Genomic DNA, 16,956 nt, shown 5'->3' with positions numbered 1-16,956 from the left:
AAATGAGTACAGTGAATGACCACAGGACCACCCGCTGTAATACACATAGACAGTGGGAAGAGGAAAACATAATTTGAATCCTTCTAAAGTGACAATCTTTTCTTCAGGAGACAGTCTGATGAAACACAGGATGTGCATATCTCACACATCCATTCAACCAAAACCCATCCGACTGCCTACACATCCATTTTTCTGCCTACATTAACAGAGCTGCACAATATCCAAGCCATAAAACATTAATGGTGTCCACCCTGTGATTGTTCCCAGCCATGACTCCTGGCAGCCCAGATATAACAGCTTTCATCTGTCGGCCCCCGAATGATGGGGCACTGCTTTATTATCACTCTGCCTACTGCTGTCTCGGACAGACGCCAATTTAATTGTCTCTTTTAACATTCAGCCGCATTACAATAACAGGACGCTTTTGGCCAGTGCTCCGTCTCCAGCTGAAAAAATCTGCATCAAGATCATAAACGTCCTTTCACCTTCTTCTTCTCTCCTATTAGGAAGCAAACAATGACAGATGCCGTTCCTTTTCTCGCGCCCTTAAGCTTCGTGATCCTACGTAATGATAGAAGGGATAGATGGGTAAAACATATGATAAAGTTTAGGTGTTCTTATCAACTTGTTCCACAAGGGAAAGCCTAAACAGGAGTGAGCCAAATTGCTGCCTCTGCAGTAGCACTGCAGCACTGAGGTGAAATAGATGCAAGCTAATGTCCTGTAAGCATAAATCCCCGGGTGTGATCACTCATCCCTGTGTGTTATTGTAGCTTTAATCAGCCATCTGATTGCATCCTACCCACCACCTTTCTGCTGCGAACACAGAGGCAAACAGCGCTTTATGATCTATGGCTGTGTTGACATGCTTATCTAATTGCATTTGTTAGTTTTCCTGAGGGCGAGGGAGTGCATGAGTTTCTATAAGGACACAGAGTCCTTTGTCATCTCAGCTGAGTATCAGAGCACAGCGTTGATGCATTAGCTTCGGAATTAGCTGAACAAACAAGGTTCTTCTTTTAATCAGAGTCTAATAAGCCGAACAACTTCTTCTTGTCTGCTTGTCTGGAGCCCTTGAGTGCTCTGTGGTAAAAATGTAGTACAGTGACACTCAATATTTCACCTACCCTCTGAAAGTGAAGACAAGCTGTCTAAGGCTTTCAAGGCTTGGCAATTTGCCATCTAGCATAATAACAGTAGCTTTTACAGACACGCATTTCAATGGATTTTCATTTACTTTGGCCTTGATTGAGAAAGCCAATTAGAAAACAAAGGCATTGTTCATTTTGTAATGTGGTGGCATGTGGTTCGAGTTAATAAAATATCCGTACAGGGCATACAGGACAAAGCACTTCAGATTTCCCGTATCACCAGTTAATAACACAACTGAGTCAAGAACTGATTTTTCTGAAAAATAAATCCCAGTCAAAGATGGTTAGCCTACTGGAAATGACATATCTGTAACCCAAATTTTGTTTTTTTGTTAGCGGTTAAATTTAGTGATAAGTAGTAGTCAAGACCGCCCAAACCGAGACTAAGTCAAGACCAAGACCAGAGTTTACCGAGAGCGAGACCAAGACTTTTAGGGGCTGAGACCATGTCGAGACCAAGACTGAGGGAGGACAAGACCGAGTCAAGACCAAGACCAGCTCCCCACATTACATGACACACACTAAAATGTGGAACGAGATCATAGGTACTTCTCAAATTGATCTGAGAGATCCACACTTACACCCACATACAAACACTAAGAGTTGAAATCAACGTAAGCATCAACACTCCTTTTCCATGTGGGGAGGGGTGACAGTCGTTAACGGTAACAACACATGTTTAATAGGGGTTATTGGTTGCATTTGAAGCAATATGTTTTACATCCAATCAAATTGAGGATGTTAACAAATAAATGCACAAGCAATTTATTGATATTTCCAAAGTTATGGTCTTGACTGGTTTCAAAATAAAATCCCAGGTCCTCAATCTCCAAGACCAAGACAAGACCGAGCACAAATGCGGCTCTCGTCTCTGCGACTTAAATGTAAAAAGGTGCAAACAGAGCTAGCTTTCCATTTTCATTAACTTAAGCCATGCTAACGTCTTTGTGGCTGTGGTTAAAGACAGCAGTGCTTTGAGGTAAATGCTAATGTGCTCACAATGACATGGTAAAATGTTTACCATGTTCGCCATCTTAGTTTAGTGTGTTACAATTGCTAACATTTGCTGATTTGCACTAAACACAAAGTTTTCCAGGTAACACTGACTATAAAAAGGTTGTTGACTTACCTGAAGTTGCTAATTTGGGCAAGCGGCTCTGGGTGTCTTGTGCGTTGTTGCTGCAGGTCACAGTGGGGTCAGACAGGGAGTGACCAATGCTGGTAGGGGCATGCAGGTGGTTTTTTGGGAGGGAAGGCACTTTCACATCAGGTTGTGAGGGGTCTGGGTGAGAAGAGGGAAACTCCCGATGGAGTTTAGAGGAGCTGGCGGTCACCCCATCAGGGCTGGATTCAGATTTGGGGATGTGGCGACCGCTGGCACGGGTGACGGAATCAGGGAGAGGGAAGGTGCCGATCCCACTGTCCAGGGTTCTCATCTGACAGCTGGAGCCTACAGTGACAGGGAGAGGATTGTGATGTCTCGGAGAAGCAGGGAACACCAATGAAGGAAGAGAAAGGACGGCTCGGATTCACATGCAGGGGAAAGGGTTGTGAGTAAAGAGGGCTTCTGTAGCAGGTTCACATAGCCGGTAGGAAAAGGGAGAGAAGACAACATTTTATTTTGATATAGTAATATTTAAGAAATAAAAAGTGAATAGCTGGTGGTGGCTCCAACCTGATGCACCTCAGTCTAATGTTCCTGTCAGACATACTTGTTTAAAACATTTGTAGCAATCACAAAAGCAACAGATGCACAATTCAAATAGGATATGACACCAGACAGCACCTGCTGCCAGCAATTCTGTGTAAAACACACAATTGAGCTACAACCCGAGGACAAGTTTCGCAGAACCGTCAGGGCGCATGCTGAGTTATAATCAGGAGAAATGACGGCAAGTAGCAACAGATGGACGTTGTTTAGGAACCACAGTTTGCAGAGCCTTGACTCAGGCTGGAACAGATGGACAGCCATTCAGCTCAGCCCAGGTCCTTGTAACTGTGAACACTGATGGCCAACAGTTACATCGGCTACGCTAATTATGCGCGGTCTGCAACTTTTTGCTGAGATCGAATTTGTGAAAGTGAAAAGGCTCAAAATGTTTCATCTTTGTATTGTTTTTGTCTGTGTTGCTGTGGGCAGTCACAAGGTCCACTGTTGGCCTTGGAGGTGCTGAATCCTCTACAGCCATCAGTTCTGTCTCTCAAAATATTGGTTAGTTAAAACTCTGGCATGTTTTTGTTGGATCAATACTGACAGGCTTTTCTTCTCAACTGTACAGCCTTGTCTCGATGGAATACAGGAGCAGGAACACAGTCTGCTCTTGAGCATTTCCTTCCATGAAGGAAAGATCTCTCTGAATACTGTTGGGCATTACAGATGAGTTTCAAGGAGGGTAAGGGGCACATTTTCAGAACTAGCTTAATCCTAAGAACCTTTACTCATGGTTTAATTTTCTTTGGATAACCTTTCTTTGGATAGTTCCATTATTAATGCACCAAAATAACAAGTGCATTCTCCTCTGATTGTCAAAGTACTGTCAATAAATCCACATACAGTTTGAGGGGCTTTTAAGTGTTTGAGAGAATTCAAGAGCTCTTGACAAAAAAACATGTCACTGTTCTTGTTTATGTGTGCTTTAAGATTTTATTTAACTTGCTTCTGACAGTCAACACCATCCAGTACACATCCAGAACCTGTGAAAATGAGTCCTCAGTGTTTAGATGTACACATACATCGTTTTCATTAGGACAGATGGCCTGTTACTTGTGCACATATTTGCTGTGAGTCACTTTAGGACAGTTTTCCTGCGAAAGGATAAAAAGTCAAACAAAAATCCTGATCTAAGTTTCAAAAATGCATGACGTAGTTTATGTACCAACAAAGAATTACACACATGAATGCATATTAGTGTGTTTGACAAAGAGAAAGGCGGAAAGAGCAATAGATTACACAGCTGTATAATTGAAGGCCAAGCCTGGCAGTTCAAAATGCCCTCTATAACCAAACTATAACAAGGTCCGCAGTAATTCTACCCAGAGGGAACAACAGCTGGACATAATGTAGTTTTTTATGATTCCTATCACTTCTGTATACAACCTCCAGGGTTTTAGGGGAGAAAGGTGGTTTGTTGATACCTCCACAGTGTGAAATGAAATGGACTTTATGCATTGAGGAGGTGTCAAAGTGAAATAAAAAGAGTCATTACTAGCGACCATAATGTTATCTAGGAGGTGTCAGCAATCTGATGTAAAGGCAATGATAACTGACACAAATTCTAAAGTCACATTTCCACAATAGAGACTAGTATCCCAGGTCACCGGAGTGAAGATCCAGCAGCGAGATGTGCTGAAAAATGTTGCGATAATGTCTTTGCTTAAGAAAGAAGCTTTTTGTCATCTCGTGGTCGCCCTGTTGAAAAGACCCCCCGCCCCCCTAAAAAAAATTATAATAGTGTAAAGGCTAGGGAGCCAGAAACTTCAGCACCCGTTGAGGTAATTGCTGAATCATTGGTATTGATCAACAATGCCATCAAACCCTTGCAGATATATTAGGGTCGTTCTGTGCTATGGCCCAGTCAAAATGTTATTTATTGTCCCTTTACAATAAAAACTACCTCAGGGGAAGTTCTTCTCATATACAACAACTGACCAGCATAGATTGAACTTCAAAGTCCACATTCATAAGTTGAGCAAGAGATGTAAACTATTTATATGATTGATGTGTTTGTCTGGCATTAGGCCTGCGAATGCTGCACTTTGGAGAAATGTGACATTAAAGCAGCGCCGACGAACAATGAGCAGCCGCAGCGGAAACCTTTATGAAATATTTAATTCATACTTCCTGGATGTGCTTAGCTGGCAGAATAATAACAAAAGGCAGTGTGTTAATCAGAACTTAGAAACAATTAAGTGTTTTATTTTTGGCGCAGTGACTGTGACCTATCATTTCCACACTACGTGTAAAAAGGCTCAAACCAAAATTATTTCATGAAATGTTACAACCAGAGTTAAATCTTTACACTACAACAACGAGTGAAGCTGAGAACCCGTTTTTGGTTCTATAGAGATCCACCAACACTGCCAAAACACATCTAGTTTAATTATATATAAGAACTGGCTGTTGTGAAGTTGGAGTCCATTTCAAGTGTTCACAATTATTCACAGTATATTTTGGACATAAACAATGCAAACTAGCCCTGTGATGGACTGGCGACCTGTCCAGGGCATACCCCGCCTTGCGCCCGATGTCAGCTGGGATTGGCTCCAGCCCCCCGCGACCCTGTATGCAGGATAAGCGGTTGACGATGGATGGATGGATGGACAATGCCAACTATGAAGCAAACCCATAGCACAGTAACTAACTTTTACAGCCAGTTAGCAGCAACACGCTTGGTAATACTATATGTTCCATGTTCCCCAGCTAGTCACTAATCTTTTACAGCTTCTTCGCCAAAAACATCTGCTTGTTGGGGCTGAACACGACATAATGAAAGCACAGGGCCGCAAAACCAAAACAATGAGCTTACAGTTGCTGAAATGCTTTATAAAGCTAAAAGGAACTACAGAGTGGGGCCACAACTCTGTGGTTTCATTACAATAGAAGTAGTGATGTGATCCATTGCTGATATAAACATATTAATTATAGCAGCTTTAAATGAACAAGAAGTTTTTAGCCTTAACGACTTTGAAAAATTAGCTTCAGAATATCCCATTTAAAAAACAAAAACTATAAAAAAAAATAAAAACTTTTCCGCCCATTGAATGTGGCTTGGCTATGGTGCTATATTACAAGAGACAAGCCATTATGACCTTTGAGATGGATCACTGAGACAATTTCTCAAATATCCCCCTGAGTGACAACTGAGTGACGAACAAGCTGCACTCTACATCCAGTAAACAGCAGTTACACCCTCTCCTTCCCCACGCTGAATTACATACAATGTAAGTTTGTCACACTGCAATGATAATAATCATCATCCCGTCTCACAAATTGTTTGATGCATCTATTTTTTCCCTTCCTTAGCTGCTCAGGCATTGTAAAATATCACCCGGTTGCACATCAATCACCTGACTAGACTGTCAACATGTTGTTTGCAGCGGCTGCTATTTCCCCACAGTAATGGCAAGTCTGGCAGTGAGGAGAATTAGTTGGCGAAGGAATTGAGTTGTCAATCACGTCAGGAAATCACAACTGTAAAATGTGTTAATGCTCTGTTGCACTGGTTGATTCGTGATGGTTAGTGACAGCTTTTTGTAGGCTATTCGAAAAACCTGCACTGGGTGAGGTAACACTTGCAAATATGAAACTCAGTAGCTTAAATCAGACAACTAAAGCTTTTGGCATAGTGAAACTAACCAAGCAAAGTTGGTAAAAAAAAAAAAATATATTTCATATTTATTTATTTTATTTGCATGGGATTTGTTTTTGCGAAATGTTATGTTTAAACAGTTTAATTCAAGGTCCTGATCACTGTATGAAATAAAATGTGATAAAGCCTTATTAGCTTTAAAATGACATTACCACATGTTTTTTTCAGGTTTTGTCCCTTTAGGACCAACAGTAATACATAAGCTTACCTAGCAGGTGGTCTTGACAAGCCGTGTCTGGAATGTGTCCCTCCTCATTTTCAGCCCTAAGGTTGATCTTCTGAGTCATTATAAGGGTCTAGAATATTAAGAAACAGTGCATGTTGATGATACAAATGTCAAAAAGCAGATCAAATATATCATAATACATAAAATATACATATCATATATAGTATAGTCAAGTGTCTTTTAGATCTAAATCTACCTTCGTCTGTATAAGGTATTCAATTATGTAACATATATCCATTTATAAAGCTCCCTTTGAGGCAATTTGCAGAAGAGAAGTGGGAATGAAAAGGATCTTTCTTACAGTTCCATGTATTTTATGACTTTTCAGATGAATAGACAAGCTCCTGGCATTGCAAAATTTGTTGAAAGTTTTGTTCAAAACGAAGTAAGGCAATTGTCAGACTTTTCCTGCCTTACTTTAATTGGGTTATTATTTTTTTCAGTTTTGGGGTGGTTCAAGAGCAGGAGCTTGTAGGTCATAAAGTGTCCCTCTTTTGTTGTATTTCTGTGGGGAGAAGATAGAGAGAAAGCTTGGAGGATGGTATTAAATGGCCCCTTTGTCAAATTGAGTGCCTACGATAAGGGGCTCCTCCACGTTATCAAAATTCCACATCATCTGGATTAAATTTCCTACATTATGCAGTGAGACTCTCTTTTTGTAAATCTCTCTCTCCATTCAGCCCACTCCTTTTACTTTATTTTTTGTATTGCCTTTTTTCATGCTCTCTCAAGCACTCAGCCTCTCCATCATTTTTCGGTCTTTTGACTGACAGATAATAAAGAATAAATCCACAAGGTCATAATTTTAACCTTTTGCTTACAAAGCGCAGGGATATGATTTAAAGAATGGAGCGGCTGAGAGAAGCCTAAGTTTGGATTACATGCATGGCCTGATGGCTGTCTCCGTGAGATATAGTTTGAAAACCTTCGTCCTTGTGGAAACAACAACACCAGGCTGGGTAGATAATGAAAAAGTAGGCGATGAATTGTAGGCTGAGTCAGAACACAATGTGAATCAATAGCCAGCCTTCCGGGGATAAGATGCTGAAGAGGCGGCGGGCTTGTGGACGTGTTTGTGAACATGTACATGTACAGTACAAGTGTTAAACCCAGTGGAGATTTGCATGAATGTGAGTGTGCCAACAGCCTGTCCAAACATAGTCAGAGACAAAGAAGCAGAGCTCGACACAGAGACCACTGTAACGGAGTCAGTGGAGTTCTATTATGGTGGCATGTTTGCTCACTTACATCGGTATCTGGACAGATCTCCACATCTCCCTTCATTTCGCCGTGTTTCTTGGGTGTGGAGATCCCAGCCGGCGATGCAGCTACATAGTTGCCCTTCACAGCAGTCCTGCGAGGAAAAAAGATTTGATCTCTTTTTATGTCTGTGCGCCGGGTTCCTCCTTTATCATCTCGCCAGGTAGAAAGTGAGCCTGCTGATAAATTGGATTGACCTGCTCTTTTGCTTCATGAAATGCGCACACAAACATATGTGTACAGGCACAGAAACACATACACGCACAGAAATTCCATCAACTGTTTAACAACCTCCATGAAGTGCTCCCTCTCAAGTGATTGTTTGCAGCTACTGTGGACAGAAATCTGTCAGCTGTGATTTGAAGTGGCAAATCAGTGGAGTTTGGGGTATGAAATGTGGAGCCTTCCTCGCTTACAGATACTTTACCTTGAGTGTGCTGACTATGTGTCTGGATGCTGGTCCAAATACTGCTTACTGATGCTCACTGGAGTGGAGTCATAACTCAGACAGTGAGCTGCTGTTTGTGCTGTTTATTTATCAGTTTCTTTAAACACACAGGTTTAATGCAGTCATGTCTCATGTTTAATTTAATAGTACAACCAATTTGTTTAAGAGTCGATTCACTTGAGAGAAAGACTACTCGGAGATGGCTCAGTGACAAGACGTAATCAGCATAGCATCCGATCAATTAAGGATAATTTATTCTTGATTTTCTTGATGACAAAGATGTTGTTTCACCCACCTGCCAAGAAGCTCTTTCACAAACTGGTCTTTGCCGATAAAGGCCGTCGTACACTGGATCTGACTGGCAATCTGACCCATCTGATTGTTGCAATGGTCCATGATGGAGCTCAGCTTGTTGTTCATCTCGGACAGATTCTGCACCTCTGACTCTCTTTCTGATGGTTTTCATTTTTCTTCTTATCCCTTTTTTTGTCAGACTTCATCTGTTTGCCTCCAAGCACTGATCCGATCTTCAAATCTTTCTTCTCTTCTTTTCCCTTGGGGGAATCTGCTTTCTTACCACTCAGAGCTGGAAGTTTGGTCTTACGAAGGCCAAACCAGTTTGCCAGAGACGGGCCCGTTTTCTGCTTGGTCTCATTGGCAGCGACCTTCTCCTGTTCTTGACATTTCTGCAGATTCTCTTCGATTCCCATCATGACTTTCTCTTCAATAGTGCAGACTGTTGCTGTTGTGTTTTTTTTCTCCTCCACATCTGGGGCTTTGCTTGGCGAGTCTGTCTGAGTTTTGGCTTCCCTGCTAAAGTCTGGCTCATTAGGGGGAGTTGCTAGGCTTCCTGTCTCTCGCATTGGGTTTTCAGAGGACGGAGGCTGAAACTGTGGATGAGAAGCAACTTTTGCTGGTTTACGGATGTTTTTCAAACCAATCCTATCACTGGGTAAGCTACGCACCTCTTTTTGAGGTGATGTGATTGCCTCCCCATTCACTGTACCATGTGACCCCTCACCTTTGGAGCCTGATTTATAAGTTCTCTCAGGGATGACGTTGTGACTGTTTGACCCTGTCATGCCTCCATAGTGACTAAGCCTAGTCCTGGGGGAAAGGACAGGGCTCTCAGCTAACCCAACACTGGGTACCTCCAAGGAACTCTGTCTTGACAAAGAGTTCCCTCTTTCACCTGAGTTGGTGATGATCTGAGTTCTGATTTTTCCTGGTCCATCTAGAGCATTGATGTTGGGTTTCTCAATGTAGTTGGTGCTGAAACTCTGGCTACGGGCTTTGGCCCCATTCATCCCCAAGGCCGGCTTTAGATGAGGTTTGGTACTAACAGATATGGATCTAGAGAAAAGCTGACTACTCCTTTTCCCTTCACAAATATCCCGCTCCTCTGGTAACACAGCAGCCTGTACTTCCTCTTCCAGCGACCTACACTGGACCTCACCTTTTCCCTCTGTAATAGACATCTTGGGTGGTGAATCAATACTGTACACTGGCTGCAAGCTGTCACACTGGGTAGAAGCATTTGAAGTCACAGTCTCCTTGGAGACTAAGTTGATATGATCTTTTTCTTGTTTGCCTGGTATAGAGAGACTATTTTTATGGCTTGGGGGAGATTTTAAAAATGCTTTAAACCCCATTGGAATGCGGGTCTTTGAGGCTTTTTCCGCTGTGTTAGGGGAAAGCATGATAGAGCTGGGAGGGCTGATAACAGCTTTACCATTTTGTGGTTCTGTTTTACCTTGAGGGGTGTCCTGAAGAGATATAGGTAAGCTAATAGAGGTCTTCTGCACTGTCTGATGGACATTTTCATGGATTGATCCTCTTTTACTTGCGAATGAGTTCTGAAGTGAGGACCCTCTAAGGGCACTGTAGGGAGGAGGGACATTCTTTGAGCTTTTAGGTGCTTTTTCAGTTTCTGGAGCACACCCTGAGTTTGCAGGAGGGAGGTAGTCTTTTGTGGTCATTCTCTTGGAAGTGCCTTTAGTAGGCGTCTGCGTCATGGCGGGGGACTTTTGAAGGTGCTGACTGGTTTTGTCAACCAGTTTCTGAGGTGCAAGTGCAGTCCCGTAGCCTGCATCCAAGTCTAAACAATCTTTATCCTTAATGGGTAGCGTATTTTGCATATTTGGTACAAGTGAGGTGTGGTAACTTGGGGGAGGGCCCCTCATAGTGGTTGGCGCGGATGGTGGAGCCACCCATGTTTTATGTGCTTGAGGCGACCCTTCGTAATTTGGTCTGATCAGTAAGGAGGTGGTACGGCCTGGGGGAGGGGGAGGAGAAGGGGACCTGAGTTTATTTTTGCTGGTTTCACAGTGTTTGTCTCTGGTTGGCTGTTCACCATTGTCAGCATACTCCAGGTGCCTCCTTGAGAGGTGTGGGGAACTGGAGGAGGAGCCCTTATTCCATTCGCCTCTGCTTGGGAGCTTGGAGTTTACTGCCTTTGGGCTCTGTGAGCAGGTTCCTGGTGTCTTGATGAACTTGGAAATTTTAACTATAGGGGAGGAGGGGGATTTCTCCTGACCAGAGGGTCCTGAGTTTGCACTGTTACATGGTTCAGTGGTGGAGCCCTTAGACAATCTCAGTGGGGATCCTGAAGGTTTGTTACGACCAGGTATCTTTGAACTACTGGACTTGGGACCAGCAGAATCAATTATGGGAGGGATGGAATGGCCTTTATTAGGTCGACTGCTTGGTGGTTTGATTAGTTTCCTTTGTGGAGTCAACTGCATTGACAGCCTTTCTGCACTGCCATCCCTGCTACTGCTTGTTTTGCTAGTTCTAATTTGATATTCAGATGGCTTCTCTGGAGATTCAAGAACAGTGTAGTTTCTTGCATTTGCTGACTTTTGCCTTGTTGGCCTCTCTTGGGGCACTAGTTCTGTGTAATCCGCAATTACCTTGCTAGGCCCCGTGAGCTTCTGAGTACAAAGTTCAATAGGCTCTCCCTCTGCATCAAATATTGCCAATATGCTCTCCTCAGACTGAGTGCACTTGGCCCCCTTCGGCTCCTTAATTAGACTGAAAGGCCTGGGCCTTCCATCTGCAGATTGAGTGCGTCCCTGGTCTCTTCGCAAGCACTGTTGTGTGAGCAGCTTGGCAGCATCTCTTGACAGTCTCTTGGAGTCTCTCTCTGCTTGCGCTGATGGATGGCTAAAGGACACTCGGATGTCACTGGACTCAGAGTTAAGTTCCTCTGGATCATCCACATCAGAGAGATGATTGGGACCCTCTGGGTCAACAGGGTTGAAGCGCAGCATGGATGGTTTACTAAAAGCTGATGCCCGCCCTCCCTCTGGGAGAAAACTATTAATGAAACTCATGAGTTTCTCAGGACGCTCTTTTGAGTCATAGCCAGAAGGGTGCTTCATAGCTCCGGGACCTGAGCTACCGTCACCTCCACTGTCCTGGTTCCCCTCCCAGCTACACAAACTGTCTGAGATACTGTGGGAGAGTCTCCTACAGTAAAACCAGTTGTCCTTGGTGGGGATGTTATCTCCACGACTGGAATGTGCCAATTCATCATCAGCATCATCAGAATCATAAGAGAACTTCTTGCTCCCAACAGCCAAAGTTCTACCCACATGGGTAGGCTTAGACACCCCTTTACTGCTACTCTTGATACCCAGAGAGTAGATGCCCTCGTTGGAGTTCATGCAGTCTTTGGAGCCTGACTTGGAGACCTTGGATGAGGAAGAAGAGCTCCTGTGTTTCCTCCTCTGGAGCTTTCTCAGTCCCTCTAGTATGTGGCTCTCCTTGTGCCTTGTGGGCTGCTGCTCCTCCAGGGTTGCACAGATATTACTAGGGGCTGATGAACCCAAACTCAGCCTCTTCTCCCAGGTCAGAGATGACTACAGGGCAAAAAGAAAGAGTGGCTTAACCTCACACAAATTATATCATAGTATGTACACACACTTCATGTTCACTCTGTTTTCATAATAATAATACTCAGTGAAAAAAAGAAAAACAAAATTTTCACCATGCATTTTATGTGTCTTGAGTCATGTTTGTGCACCATCATACTTAAATATCAAAACATTTCCTAAATAATCTAAAGGCTCTTTACCTCCATCTGGAGTCGTAATTAGCACACTCTTACAGTAAAACGAAGGATTAATTAGGGGTCTCTAAAGAAAGACAGCAAAAAAAAAATCTCTAAAAGGGATCTTGATGAGCTGTTTTGTGGAATTCGAGTCATTATAGACTAAGGGGGTTTACCATTTTCCCACAGGAGCGTCCATCATTCCAGGTGTATGAACCGCTGGAGAATTCACTGCACGCACTTGAGATGGACAACTCACTACTGCTACAGCTGCTGCGTGGGTATACAGGTGCGGGCACTGTCAGACTAAGCTGGCTCAGACACTTGGCCACAGGGAGACCCGCCTTTCCATTCAACTGAAGCTCCTATGAGACAGATACAAGAGACATGACATTATAGTGGAATAACTTGGGTTATATAGCATCTTTTATACTGTTATGTACGGGTTTCTGAGGTGGGAAAAATGTGTAAACTTGGTTTCTGGAGAAGCTGGGATAGAGAAGATGTACATGTTTAACTGTCTCATAATGACGATCGCTAATCCCTGTTACAACTAAATCAGAAGTTAAGTAATTCCTATTCCTCTAATCTTAAGTATAATTTAAATATCTATAGCTTATTCTTTATCTTCAAAAGATTTGCCTGTGACTATGCATCCAGAGTATTTGATGTGTAAGTTATTCGGTGTATCATATCTAATTGCTATCTTGCCGTTCATTTTGTGGTGAAAGATTTTTAATGAAGACTTGACAGGCCGATTAAATGTTATGGGGAACTTCCCTAAAATGCTAAATCACTGCACTTTTCAAACTTAATTTAAAAATTTCAATCAAATTTTCATGTGCAGTCATCACAACATGGCAGATGTTTCTCCGATTAGCATCTCACTGCAGATCATTGTACTGTGCAAAGAAGTCATTTCTTGTATGTAAGATAAGAAATAAGATATATTAATGTCACAATATCTATTTCACTAATCTCATATAAGTGTCACTTATAAGTGTATCACCTAACATAACCCATTTAAGGAGATGTGGCACTTCTGCACATTAGGTAACAAGGTGATTTATAATTCACATCTTGGCCATTATTATTTGATTTTCTCAGTCTTCTTCCGCTCTCAAAGCACACATTAGAGTTTATCAAGTGGAATTCTCAGAGGGGTGAAAGAATGGAGGGAACTCATTTTCAGTCGTTAATGCATAATACATAAGATGACTAGTGTACCACGAGTCCTATGGAGTCATTCTTACAGAAGGCAAGTCTCAATCGATGGTTTTCTGGTAATATGACATGGATTTATTCCTCTTAGTGCCAACTGATACTGCCAGCTCTTACTGATAGCAGAGGAGGGGTCACGGCTTCAGATAGTTAGGCCTGTATTTTAATATCTTGTAATGATTTCCTGGGGGGGGGTTATGCTACCTGGACGCTTTATCTGGCTGAAGAAAAAAATAGATAATACATTGCCTTCTGCATGTTTCCCATTAAGCTTACATTTGAAGGAGAGTCCGTGTTTCTGGAAAGCAAGAAGGCCTTGCTTCTCTCTGGCTCCAGAAGCAAATCTGCCGCAGATAAATCCATGATACGAGAATGAAGTTTCTGAAAGGCAAAAGGGAGGACACACCAGACTTAATTTTTATTTTGAGGATTTCAGGATATTAAAATGAGCCTTAGCGTATAATCTGAGATTGACAAAACAGCAGAATGGTAGGGAGATTGTTTTTTTCCGTCTTTCCGTCTTTCAGCACCTCATCAATAAAGTTTTTCTGGCCTTACAAGTGCCCATCAGATTCCCTCCACTGGCGCCATGAAGAGCCCTGATTTATACTCCTCCGCTCAAAGTCATTAATGTCATTGTCCGGGGAAAAAAACGAATGTGAATAGGAAATAATTGCATCAGGGAGTAAGGGATTCCTTTGATTTTTTTAATTCATATGCTAGTCCGCAGTATCCTTTGTTATTTAACTCTTGTGCTAAAGAGGGAAGGATACAAAACCAAATACATTTCCACATATTAATCTCGGAACTTAATTATACTGGGTTCTCTGTGCTCAAATGAACTTAAACTGGAAATATGCTGCAACAAAACACTTGATCTTATGCTGCATTTCCTACCAATGGAGAAACGAATGCTCACTCAGGGAGTACAGCATGTGTGCATGAGTGTATTTCTGTGCTCTGATATTTTTCAGTCTTAGTTTCTACCATTACAGTCAAATGCATGCTGTGTACCCGCAGCAGAAAAATATCTTTCAAGAAAATTGCATGTTATAAAAGTGAAAGTCACCTTCAGTAAATGCAGACTGAGCTTTGAAAACCAACTGCTCTGATATTCCATCAACGCTGTTTCAAACATTTTAAAAATAAAACCCAGTAGGTCCTCAATTTTATTGCATTGCATAAAACTCATTGCTGACAGTTTGTATTGACTTTTTGTGTGTTGTGAAAGACATTCTCTTAACATTGTGGTCGGGGGTAAAAAAGAGAGAAAACTTAACTGCTTCTTTTGTCTCTGAAGAACAAACAACCTCCATAACGTCGCCTGTGGCCAAAACACAACCATCCTACGTTTCTCTATTCAACTTTCAGCAAAACATCCAAAGGAAAAGCTTCTTTTAGTATTAGTGCAAGCTTGTGAATAAGCAGTCAAAGAGACTGAATTTTCACCTTCAGTGATTAGGTGGTAATGGTGCCATGGAAACAGATTGATGTCCATAAACTTTCAAAGCCTTTTCAGAACAGAAATAAGTATTCTTTACTATTTTTAGGATTTATATAACAAGCTCTCCACTTTCTTGCCAGTTTCTAATCTGATGAATGACTGCAAATGTACTACCTCCTTAGTTTTTTAAGTGTTTATTCTACTCATTTTAAAGCTTTATTCTTTCAAAATGCAAAACTGGATTAAATTGGATTAGTGCCATTTTAGATTTTACTAATTTGGACTCACAGTGCCAGATGGCTTCACATCCCAGTTTTAAATCCCTGAAATTGAAATTTGTGCAGCCGTGATGCCGCATCGCTGAGCTATCCGCACGGGATGGGAGTGGCTGAGGTGTCACGGGAGGTTCTGATCTTATCGTAGGGTGCTGGATTTCACCTCCTCAGCATCCTCATCAAACATTCAGTCAATAGTGTCACAGGGTCACAGGGGAAGAAACGATAGATGACAAGGCCGCGTGTTCACTTCTTGAACTTTTTTTAGGTTCAAGGCCAGGATTAAGGTCAAAGATGTTGATTGCGAAATGGCCATTGATTCAAGATATGATGCAAATTTGGCCTTAACATCTGGAATAATTACATTAGTCTGGAAGCCAATGGAGAGGTTTTTTTGTGTGTCGTATTGAAGAAAGAGCAGCGGCTTCCTGCTCTTGTTCTTTGTTGTTTTTGTCTCGACAGTGGTCATATTTCAGGATAATGAATATCAGCCCAGAATAGCTGCAATAGGCAGCTTCCAAACAAATACATCAGTATTGGCTGAAACAAATAGGCCTAAATAAGGTTTAAAAGTGAGTTTTTTGTTATTACCTGCTGATAGTCTGAATGTGTTTTGACAGCATTAATAAAATACGAAATGAGCAAGATTTTATTAATGAAAAATAGACGTCTAAAACTTTAAACTATAGACACATTTTCCACTGCAAAAAATAATTAATAGGCTAACCTGCTGGGTGTGACTGTGACTTTACAATCACAGGTTCACGAGTAAACTTTGTCCTATATTTGATCTATAGCCTACCTATTTTCATAATTAGGTAGCCGATTGCCACCGGCATTTAATCCCGTCGTGTTACAGCTTAATAAATATAGCCTTCCTATTTAAAATCAAATGTAATGGGCTGTAGCACTTTATCATTCATTAAGGAAATTCCAGTCTAGTAAATGATGAATGTGCAATGCTGTATAGTAGCCTAATAATGTTAACGCATTGATCCTTCTTCCACTCCTGCGTTTTAGAGCCTATCATGGTCCACGTTGGCATGCATTCATATTTCTAGCTCCACCTGATTAAAATGGAGACTCTGCCTTTATTTACCCGTTGCCATGGTGAATAGTAGTAGGCTTTTTTTCATCCCCATGCACGCGCTTCTATCAGGCTCAACATAGTCAGAGTTGATTGAACTTATGCTGATCAGCTGTTCTGGAACCGAAAATTCAGAGTTTCCCACCTCAGGCTCAATCAACCCACAGCTCAGGGATAAGCTCAGAGTTTGTTAAGCCTGCTTTCTGAAACAGGGCCCAGATCTACATGTCTGACTACTAACAAAGGCTTTTCCGAAAGCTCCAGCTATACTCGGAAATGAGTATGTCGAGTTCTATTTAAAAACTTCATTCAATGTCTCAAAAGCTCCACTGTGCAAAATTTACAATCGAAATCCATTTACCACTATTCTTGAAATATTGAATATCAAACTTTTTTATTGCACAGAAACTTTTGGCTGATG

At 41.9% G+C, this 16,956-nt stretch overlaps 1 protein-coding gene across 1 annotated transcript in view; it reads right to left on the bottom strand.

Moving 5' to 3' along the window:
- The window catches only part of LOC119904772 (nck-associated protein 5-like), a 143,617-nt gene that overhangs the window by 11,774 nt on the left and 114,887 nt on the right, over nt 1–16,956 (bottom strand). Inside the window, 7 exon segments of the mRNA XM_038721458.1 lie at nt 2,281–2,601; nt 6,729–6,816; nt 7,995–8,100; nt 8,750–8,897; nt 8,900–12,317; nt 12,685–12,873; nt 14,006–14,110. Of these exon segments, the coding sequence (XP_038577386.1) occupies nt 2,281–2,601; nt 6,729–6,816; nt 7,995–8,100; nt 8,750–8,897; nt 8,900–12,317; nt 12,685–12,873; nt 14,006–14,110 (4,375 nt within the window).

The sequence above is a fragment of the Micropterus salmoides genome, unplaced genomic scaffold (genome assembly GCF_014851395.1).
Source record: "Micropterus salmoides isolate LMB-PRFRI ecotype aquatic unplaced genomic scaffold, ASM1485139v1 Ms_hic_scaffold_1, whole genome shotgun sequence".
Classification (NCBI taxonomy): domain Eukaryota; kingdom Metazoa; phylum Chordata; class Actinopteri; order Centrarchiformes; family Centrarchidae; genus Micropterus; species Micropterus salmoides.
Note: the sequence above shows the minus strand (reverse complement) of the source record. Positions and strands in the feature narration are given on the sequence as shown.